Source organism: Trachurus japonicus, chromosome 1 (genome assembly GCF_045865225.1).
Source record: "Trachurus japonicus isolate A0001 chromosome 1, Traja_1.0".
Lineage (NCBI taxonomy): Eukaryota > Metazoa > Chordata > Actinopteri > Carangiformes > Carangidae > Trachurus > Trachurus japonicus.
Window position 1 is genome coordinate 9,828,053 of NC_140907.1, and position 11,130 is coordinate 9,839,182.

General features: G+C 41.4%; 1 protein-coding gene across 1 annotated transcript; it reads right to left on the minus strand.

Moving 5' to 3' along the window:
- Window positions 1-2,112: 2,112 nt before the first annotated feature.
- On the minus strand, window positions 2,113-10,461 carry LOC146991375 (uncharacterized). Its single transcript, XM_085764201.1, has 7 exons — window positions 10,324-10,461; window positions 9,945-10,055; window positions 9,169-9,267; window positions 8,265-9,059; window positions 3,386-3,528; window positions 2,657-2,766; window positions 2,113-2,522 (listed from the first exon to the last, which is right to left on the minus strand). The coding sequence occupies exons 2-7, from the start codon at window positions 10,045-10,047 to the stop codon at window positions 2,384-2,386; spliced, it is 1,389 nt and encodes a 462-aa protein (XP_085620327.1). The 5' UTR covers window positions 10,048-10,055; window positions 10,324-10,461; the 3' UTR covers window positions 2,113-2,383.
- Window positions 10,462-11,130: the final 669 nt, after the last annotated feature.

Consider the following 11,130-nt stretch of genomic DNA (forward strand, 5'->3'; position numbering starts at 1 on the left):
CCACCACAACATCCTCGGTGTCAGATAGTCAGTATATAGCCTATACTCAGCATCTCTCATCACAGAAAACAAAAGAAAAAAAAAAGAGACGGACAGACAGAGAGAGAGAGAGAGAGAGCGTCCTTTACGCTGATTCCATCCCGCATGGTGTTTGTTTATGTTGTGATTAGTGTAAACCTCTCATCTGTCTTACAGAGGGAATAATAAATTGAATTGAATAAATGTGAGTTTCTTTATTAGTTTATTAGTTGTTGTTTTTTACTCTGGGCAGCGGTTCTCAGTGTATCAGATCAAACCTGCTTAAGGATATTAATAAACTCATTATTCGGCCACTCTGAGCTCGGACCTTCGGACCAAAACAGCTGTTTCCTCCTGGGAGAGGTTCGGCCTCTGGCGTCGCTGTTTCCTCTGTCCATGTCAAAGTATAAAATGACAAACTTGCAGCGCGCATCGCCCGCGGCGCAGTTAAAGGTGAGGAGAGGAGCTCATTTGATTGGTGAAGATCCGAATCGGCCTTTCTCTCCTCCTCCTGTCTCCCTCCCGCCCTCTCTCCTCCCCCTTTGCCGTTTGCGCCGGTAGGAGGGACAAGGGGAGGGCTTGCGCTGGCCTAAGTCGGACCGCGCTGCCCACCAAACTTGCGAAATGGACCTGGACACGCCTCGTTGGCGTGGCGAAGCTGCGCTGCACTTAGACTTCGCTCGGTCTAGGAAGTCACAAAGATTCAAGGCAAAAAAGTCCAGTTGACTTGATTCAATTGCCTAGAGACAGCTATAGCACCATAACACATTTCTACTTCTTCTCAGGTTTTTGTGTAGAATATTTGCCATAGTTATTGATATTGACTTTCATATTAGATACATACAAAATAAAATCTCACTTCTACTGATCCTTAATGACAACCCCACAGTCACAAAATATATAGATCGATGCTCTTTAAATTGTGTTTTAAGTGTACATTAGGTGGAATATTTGATCAAGTGTATCCAAAACTGATCTGGGAATGAAGATGAAGTGAGCATTTACTGTGGAGAGGGAGAAATGAGAACACACTTCAACACATGCAAAGGCGGTCTGGACATGGAATGAGTAGGATCTCTGGCTCTGTCTCTGACTCCATGATGGAGCTTCAGGTTTGTAGATTGGTTATTCTTTTGAGTGCAATGTAGGTCAGTCTGACACTGTGGCACCATGATGAAATGGTGAAATGCAGAGCAGCATTTCTCAGGATTATCTGATTTTATGGAAAATGTGAAATGCAAAACATTTTTTCAGAAGTGAACAGCTCATGTCTTCAGTGCTTTCACTGGTTTCATTGCTGGTATTGCTCCTTGCCATAGCATTACCATGTATTTGGATTTAGACTAATTGATGAATAGTTACATAATTGCTTAAAGCTGTAGCAACTCTAATGGATTAAAGTGGCATTTTTGGAGCCAGAGACGATCTTATGAGGGTTCTGCCATTTGGTCCTGTTGGTGCCGTGCCACGCCAGTAGTGTATCCCTTTTCAGACAGAAAAGTGCTGAACTACTTAAACAAAGCTGATGTGAAAACCTAAACAATGAGCTAAAAAAGAGGCCATAAGTAAAGAACTACATAGTCATTGGATCCACTGTCAATCTAAGAATGTTCATCAGTTCAGTTTCAGTTTTTCACTTGCATGTGCTATCTTTTCTCTCATGACTGATAAGGCCAAATGCTTCACATAGCAACCCACATAGAGTATGCAGTGCACTGCATCTCTACATGAATCTCCATTCATAATGTTGATGGAGTTTACTTTATTTTGGATATTGTATAAGTTAAAATGTTAATTTAATCATCTGCAACGAATTTTGTCCTGTGTAGAAAAAAAAAGAAAAGAAGAAGCACCAATCCAATTCTGTTTACTACAGTAGTAATAAAATGTTTATTGAGGCCATTAACCTTGAAACAGTGCAAATCACTCAGCATGTGCTGGTGTAGCAATAGCAATACTAAGTATAAAATAGCTAGCATCAGTAAAATAACTAATTAATGAGTGCATCTCTTTAAAATTTCAGTCACTGAAGCAGCATATGATAGCGTTATCTAGAATTGTAGCATGGCTAATCTGTAAATTATATATCATTACTCTGTGTTTTCGATTAAATTTATTTAGTTGACGTCTAACCATCACAGACACACATTACTTATTACATACAGTAGCATTACTACACAGAACTGTCCTTACAGTGTGTACAGATACAAATTGAAATGTCAGCCTCCTTCAACCCTTGAACCAAACTGGTTCCAAGAAACCAGGAAATCATCTGCTAAATTTACTGACTCACTTATTTGCCTACTTGTTTTTAACATGGTGATCATTAATTAGTAAAGCTAGGATCCCCCCATGCACAAGAAAACTACATCTGACAGATAAAGTATTGTTCTATATTACAGTTCTCATCATTCCAGTCGCCAATCCCTGATGCACGGTGCCAGAACTCAACACAGTCCTGGTTCTTCCCTTCGTGGCTGTTGGGCTGGCCTTTAGCCCAGAACCTGTAGGACAAGTAGAGTCATCCATAATAATGATAAATAAATACTGCTCTTTTTTTTGGGGGGGGGGGGGGTACATGAAATACACATCACCAAGATTTTAAATGTTATAAATGGATGTGAGTTTAGTTCCTTACGCTGTGGTCAGTGGTGTCCCATCCACCCATGTCCACTGGTTTTCTGCTTTTTCATCAGTCAGTCCAATCCAGACTTCTTTTTCACTTCCATACAAGCCATTGATGAAAGCCTATGAGCAAAGAAGCAAAAAGTACAACACACATTACATTTTAGATGAGGTATACTGTACTGTATGTGTGTATATAATTGAATAGGCACATCTCTATACCTACACTATCCTTTTATATCAACACATGACAATGTGATCCTGTGAATTACTGTAACAACAAAAGGATCAACACTGCCATCAAGTAACCAAAAGAAATTAATGTAGCTTCAGATATAGGTTACAATAGTCTAACTTTTATATACACAACTTGTTTTTACTGTTATGATTAAAAAGTGGAAATAACCCCTTCTTGTCCAAAATAGAGGTTTGTTATATACGTACCTGTAACTGTACCACCATCTGAGCAACTGAGTTATTTTCACTTAATGAAAGTGAACCAAACAATAAAGTTGTGGGCAACAAAATGAAAGCAATCACTTAACAGCTTTGGTTATCATACTGATGGATTCACAACTACCTGGAACCCCTTTCCCTTTACATACCTCTTGTTCCATAGTTGGTTTGAAAAAAAAACATCAATTACTGGAGGTTTAATATAGTAAAATGGCTGTAAGTCTGTAAGGTAATCTTTTAGTGCACACTCTTGATGGACGATGCTACACACAGATCATAAACGCACCATTTCACTTTGGGTTTTCATGATGGCCAGGTCAGCTCCTTTGTTTAGACAGTAGTCTCTGCCCAGGCGCCAGGTTTTTTTGCTGACTGAGGTGAAGTAGCACTTGTACTGAAACTTCTGCCATCCAGTGGGACACTTCTTTCCTGCAAATGTCAGATATTCATTGGTTAACAAGCAAGCAAAACATACAAACACCTTTTCAAAAATGGACAGGTGCATAGGAGAAGACCAAAGGCTGACAAAGTGAAACAGACAATACTCCTGTACACTGTCTACACTTGTGATAGGTAATTGATTTGTTAAGAAAACAATGTTTTGGTCCTCAGGTAATCTATCTGATGATCTGGTCTGAGGACCAAAACGTAGTTCTCTTAACAAATCAATTACCTATCGCACGTGTAGACAGTATGCAGTAGTATTTATTGATTAACAACTAGACAGAAAGTGTGTTATGCCAACACGTTCTCACTCCCAGTGCGTCAACAGCCTGACGAACAGTCACTGTCCCACATCGTCACATGCCTGACTCATTAGGTACCCGTTTTTCGTCAGGTTTTGACGCGCTCGGCTTTCAGTTGATTCCAATGCAATCCCCTTCGCGGCGATATGTGACGCTCAGAGCAAGTGATCCAGCCAACCCGGCTGCGGCACTGAAAGACGCTGTGAGCAGAGGATAACTTTTTTTTTTTTTTTTTTTACTTTTCCTTAAAGCTTTATTGAACCAGATGCTGCTGCGTCTGACGTAGCTTTCGGCAAGGATGTTATTTATTTATTTATTTAGTGATCATGGTGTTGGTGCAGAATAATCAATCAATAAATAAAAAAATGACGTCCACTTCCGCGTTCAAAAAGCTACTCTGCTTAGATTAATCAATATTCTGAAGAAAGATCTGATTATTAGCCACAATGCTGTAACCATCCAAGGAAGACTGTGTAACAATATTATGTGCTTCTGCTGAGTCCAAAAGCCCTGTGTAATATCAACTTTATTTTAAGAAAACACGCTTTGTTTCCAATGTCATATCACGGAGAAGCACTACATTACCCATAATCCTCATATTTATCAGCGACGTGTCTGATTGGTTGAGTTTGCTGTTACCAGCAAGTGAAAAAATAAAACAAATTGAGCTTATATTATTTTCTTAGTAACTAAAAGGTCTTAACATCTTTTTTGTTTTCAACATTGAATAAAAAAAACGGTGCTATATTGTTAAAATTCAACAATAAAGTGCATGAAAGTTGGCTTGACTTCTTTTTTTTTTTTTTCATAATTTTCACCAGCATCTTTCTGGTCCACATCACATCACATTTAATGTAATTTTTAAAGCAGATATCAGTGGAATGTTTTTGTTAATATAAGTCCTAAATAGTCCTATTTTCCGTCAGCAATCACTTACATGAAGTATTTCAGCCTAAACACGAGTCTCTCCGTCACTCTGCTCTGCTGTAACCCGAGGAGAAAATTTTCCTTGTGGGATACAAGTGTTATCCAATGAGGAGAGAGAACGGCATGAAGGGCTGTGTGTGCAGCCAAGGGATGCGCGTGAATGTGGTGACGTAGCACGAGGACCAATTGATGCCTGACAAGGGCGGGGGCTGCTAACTCATGGTGCGTTCAAGGAAACTCGTACTTTGTGCTTTTCCTTCCTGTGAAGTCATACCAGTTCGATCTGGTACGAGTTCACGGGTCGGAAGTTACGAGTGGCCGTTATAGGGAACTTTCACAGACAACAGGACGGTAAAAACACGAGCTACGGGTTACCTGGAACGCTACCAAGTCGTAGTTGTGACTTGAAGCTGTAACTTACGGTTTCAAAAGCCTGCCTTGAACACAGCATTAGCCGAAACGGCCGTGCCGCTGTTATCTGCTTTAATTCAATGAGTGAACTTTTATATTTTATCTGAAAAACATTATTATGAATTCAATTCATTTTGATAGGTTGTTCAGAGCACTAGGGACAAAGTTTCTGTAGAATTTTAGACCTGTCGGACCCCCAGAAGGGTCACAGCTGACCGTCCAGGCTCGTTTCTCGGCCTTCAAAGCCTGGATTTAGAAGCCTTTTGTCTAATAACGTCCACATTCTTGGGGTTATAAGGCTGAAAGTTTAATGTGTTTGTCCGGGGCCTAAGGCCATCCACCATGTGCAATTTCAAACCCGTGCGACCTTCACAAGTGTCAAAGGTCGCTGATCTGTGACCTTTTTGACCCCGTTTCCTTGAATAAAACACCAAGACTTTGATGCAGGAAGATGAGCTTTTAATATGTGGTCCAGAATGTCTAGTAGATTGTGTGTGCAAAAGATTCAGAGCTCTGTGACATTCAGAAGGGTCACAAATAGCCAAAAAGCAATGCTCCTTTCTCCGACCTCATATTAAAGGATAAATGTTTCAACAGCAATTCTTTAATAGCTTCCAGATGCTTTGGCCTATCAGGCTGAATTTTTAGCTAAAGGAGCTGGTGTACGATCAGGAAGTAGGGGAGCTGTGCATAAAGCCAATTGGTAAGTGTCAAAGGTCACAGGGGTCAAACATCAAAGTGAATCCAGCCATTCCTGCTTTTTCCTGACAAAACACACATGCTTTAAGTTATCATCATGAAATATAAATATGTTGTATATCAGAGAGTCCTCTATCAGAATATTTTGGTCCCGTTGCTCTAGGGGCCCCGGGGGGCCACTTGGCTTTCCCATGCTCCCACAGAGTTGGGTCTCGGGGTGATGGATAAGGGCCTCACCATGAGTCCACAGGCCAAGTTTCAAGTGATTTGGTCGGTTTCTATGGAAACGGCGGCCTCAAGGATACAGAGGAATGCGGAATGCTCTGTATCCTTGAGGCCGCCGTTTCCAACAGAAATTACGCCCTTGCCGTCAGACACAGCAGCATCAGGTTCAATAAAGCTTTAAGGAGGGAAAAGTTATCCAATTGGACTGACGCTCACTGCGTCTTTCCATGCCGCGGCCGGTCGGCTGCTGGATCACACTCTGAGCGTCACATATCGCCGCGAAGGGGATTGCATTGGAATCAACTGAAAGCCGAGCGCGTCAAAGCCTGATGAAAAACGGGTACCTAATGAGTCAGGCATGTGACGATGTGGGACAGTGACCGTTCATCAGGCTGTTGACGCACTGGGAGTGAGAACGTGTTGGTTATGCATTGTCGGAGTGATACTTGGTGGTTTTCTGTGGAAAGAGGGGTTTGGATTAGTTTGTCGAAGCTTTGTTGTTGTTTCCAGGTCAGGGCACAATTAGCAAAATAATCTGGGGCTGTTTTCCCAAAACCTTCGTAATGCTGTGTCTTTCTTTTTTTTTTTTTTTACAGGACAATACAGGACAGACAAAACAAGGTGTAGGTTTTATTTGTGTGTGTGTGTGTGTGTGTGTGTGTGTGTGCGTGCGTGCGTGCGTGCGTGCGCTTGGAAGTATGACTAGTGGTCTTAAAGCTATAGTGCGTAACTTCTGTCGCCCCCTAAAGGATTTCTGCGTTATTACAACGATACGGCCGGCACCTATGGCCCGGTGTAACCCTCCCCTCCCCACCACCGCTACCCCTGTAGCTGCATGATACATCACACACAGTAAACACTCGCAACACACCACATGCTGCTGGTCACGGACCACGGTTCACGGACTAACACTCGCGACTCGCCGCACACTGCTCGTCACAGAACACAGACTCCCCGCAGTAAGTTACACACAGCAACAAGGGCTACACACAACTTACTGCTTGTTAGGCTAACGATGTGGCTAACACCAGGCTGCTAACAGGTGTTGCTTCTAGCAGCTGCGGAGCGCTCTCCTCCCTCCTCCCTTCTCGTTGTCAGGTAAAACCGAGTAAAACACGTCGTTTCGGTCGTTTCCTGTCCGCCTTAATCAGCGTTGTATAGTCTCCTCTTGTAGTGGCTTGGGTGAAACCAAGGGGGCAGTTGTCGGTCTGAGAAGTGAAGCTCACTTCCGCGTTCAAAAAACTGCAATCCCCTTGGATTCCTCTGGGGGCTGGTGTCAGAAGGGAGCATTCCCCATAGACCCCCGTGTTAAAATCGCCGACTTTACATCCTCAGTAAACATGTTAAAAGCCTGGTGTCAGAACATTTTTTCGTCTCAATCGATAGTTTCTACCCCCGCACACACTCTGAGGGGGGTGAATTTTTTTTTAACTCTACAGTTATACTGTCATTAGGTTAGAATTCTGGCCAATCAGGGCGCGGAAACGTTGAGTGACAGGTCCGAGCAGCTCCGTGGACAGCTGCTTCGAGGCCAGTGGGCGGGTTCTCGGCCGGCCAATCCAACATGGCGCTGTTCAGGCCGCCATATTTGAGTCACAAAAACGACTCCCCAAAACCAATGGGTGACGTCACGGACGCTACGTCCATTCTTTTTACAGTCTATGGGTGAAACGGATATTTACAGACACGTAGAAGTTACGCACTATAGCTTTAAATAGAAAAAAAAAATCATAGAAATAGGTAGACAAAATTACAGAATACGCAACAACACTATTATAAGCAAAGACAAAGATGATAAGGTTGGTAAGTAGAATAAGATGAATAAAAAAAATTTAAAAATAAAAATTTTAAAAAAGGGGAAAAAAAGAACAAGTCACAATATGGAGAGAGGGTGGAGGAGGGGGGGGGGGGGTGTATGCCTCAGGCCTATGCTGTGTCATTCTTAATCTTAACTATTTCTCCATCTCAGCATTTTCACGTTTTTCTTGAAGCATTCTTTGCTAAGAATATCTTCCCATTGACATTTGTTAGTATGGCTGGTATGGAGCTCTCTTACTGTATGAGCGATGTTTCAACCTTTACGTCAAAAGTAAAGGTCAAGAATGATGTAGCGTTATGAAGGCTTTGGGAAACCAGCCCCTGTTCCTTTGTACTTACTTGTGAGTGTTGCGTTCAGTTCCTGAGTTTGTCCTTGTAAAAGATCTCGCTCGACAGTCAGGTTGTCGACTCTGGCCCTCAGCAGGTCTCTCTCCACAGTCACGTTTTTGCAGCTGTTTTCAAGTTCTTTTTTGTCCTGAGTCAAGGATGCGTAGCTGGCACGCAAATCGTCTGCTGCTTCTTTAAGTACATTTAAATTCTCCTGCAGAGCGTCTTTTTGTATTGTCAGGTTTTGGTGACTGGTCACCAGCTTGTCTTTCTCACTGTTTGAGAAATTGTATTTGTCCTGTAAATGCTCTACATTCCTGATCATGTCATTGTATTTAACCTGCAGCTGCTCTTTTGATCTGGTTACATTATTGAATTTGTTCTGTAAATTGTCCCTCTCCCTGATCACTGAGTCATAGTTGGACTGTAACTCTTTTCTGCGTTGAAACACTGAGTCATATTGTTTTTGTAGCGAGTCTCGGCCTCTAACCAAGGCATCGTTATTAGTATCCAGCCGTTGTTTAGTGGCTTTAAGCTCCTCTAACTCTTTGCTCAAAGCAGCATTAGTGGCCTGTAGCTCACTCTGGCTAACTTTCAATTTGTCTGTTTCTGCAGTCAGTAAATTGTTATTTATCCGTATTTGCTCTTTCCTTTTAGATAAGAATTCGTTATTTTTCTCTAACTGATCACGACTGGCTTCAAGATTCTGTTTCAGTCTCTGCACTGTCCCCAGGTTCTCCTGTAGGTTGTCCTTCTCTTTAGTCAGGGCTTTTAGGTTCTTCTGTTGGTCTTGCTCTACGTTTTGGTCTGCCAGATAGGAGAGAAAAAAATAATATGTTGTCGATCATAATTTTACCACGGCATGTTACAACTTTCTATGACGTGAATATTTGATAGAAAGAAGAGGTGGACTCACAGTGGACACTCTGGCCTATGGTAGCAGCCAACAGGAAAACACACAGGATCCCAAGGCAAATAGTGGCAACCTTGTACGGGCTGTTTCTCAACATGTAAACTAGAGGGCAGCAACCAAAACAGAAAGAGAGACTTAATCTTGATCTTGTGTTCTGAGGGACTGTGTTTACAACTGATTTTCACACCCACAGAATATTCATTCAAGTGTTAACAAGTTTATTTGTTATTTTAGAAATAAATATCATATGGCTCATTGATTAGCACCGATGAAATAGACATATATGCTTTTCTTGACTTGCGATTGTGAGTCTCTATTGACTCGGCCCTGCCCAAATGCCCGGTCAATCTTAAACTTGTTTTGCCATGGTATCTTCCTTACATCCATTTTCTGTTTGTTTATTTTTGTGTGTGTGTGTGTGTGTGTGTGTGTGTGTGTGTGTGTGTGTGTGTGTGTGTGTGTGTGTGTGTGTGTGTGTGTGTGTGTGTGTGTGTTTTTACTAATGTAAAAAAAGAAAGAAAAAAAAACAGTGTTGTGTTTAAAGCTTATCGTGCTGCACTCAAGAAGCCAAACAAATTCAATTAATTTGACTTTAAGGTATAATACTGTAAGAATGTGGGATGTAGTCAGGTATGACAATTATTAATGCTGTTAGAAAAACTATTACATTTCCACAAGCGGTGAAACTAAACCAAAAGATTTAATCTCACGACTCAGCATTTGACACTGAATCCCATTGTCTAATCGATTCATATTTAAATTTCAGTGCTTTTTATTACCTGAAGACAAGGGCTTGCCATCCAGTAAAAGCTGCTTATATCCAATTTTACTGTCCTCAATGTCCATGTTTGTCACCGTAGAGGCATGATACTCCACAGTCATCTTTGCATCTGCAAAAAAAGACAAAGACAATAAAAAGAAAAAACAGCTGTTCAGTTCAGCTCTTAAGCATTATTCAGTTAAATGGTGTCCTTATTCATTTTGTCTTCTTTTTCTGGCCTCTAGTCAGTTCCTATCCCAATGGGTCTAGAACTCATGTTACTTTTGAAACTGTTTTTTTTATTCTTGTTCTCCTAGGTTTAGCATTTTTGTTGTGCAGCAATGTATAATACCAACTAAATCTCAGGAATGTAAGATATAATCAAAGTAAAACCTTACCTGTGCTTGTACAGATGACAACTCAGTCAAAGAGTTGAAAATTGTGCAAAAAGTAAATCTTAACAACATGCAGTCACTGCACCTGCCAAAGCATCACACTTGCTCTTCATGAAATGCTGCACCAACAGTAAACCCTCATGTGGTTTTCTTGACACTTGGAAAGAGGGACAGAAATTGGGCGATGGTCAAGAGGCGGAGTCTCCCTTCCTTCCTTCTTAATCAGTAGCCAGCTGCTAAATTATCGGTTCTTAACAGATAACTTAATTTCCCACACAATATCAACTTAAGTAAAAATGTTTCCCTGACCATAGAATATTGGTATATTTGAGTTATAGTGTATGGCAAAGGGTATAGTAAATGTCAGTGTTGAACGGATTCTAGCCTATTCTAAATAGATTCCATTCTAAAAATAAATAGATGAAAGTTGTTTTTTTTTACCTTGTTTTTTTTTTTTTTACCTTTACCTTAAAGGTTGACTATGTAGAATTACAAGAAAAACAACAGAAAAAGAATTCCAGCAGTCGATTGCCAGACCGTTGCTAGGCAAAACGGGCCGTTGCTAGGGACTCCGCTCTGAACAGAGGACAGCAGAGGAGGAGTAGCCTCTCGCCAGACCCTTGTAGTTCCGCAAAGCTACGCTGAGCTCCACACAAGGGTCTGGGACTGCTCCATAGGCGATTCATTTCAGAAGGCGGGGCCTTGTAAAAAAATCTTGTATGTGATTGGATAAACCACTTGTCCGTTATCTTGAATGACGTGCTACTTCAGCCACTCACATCGTTCTCTGTTCATCTTTCAAAGAATTAA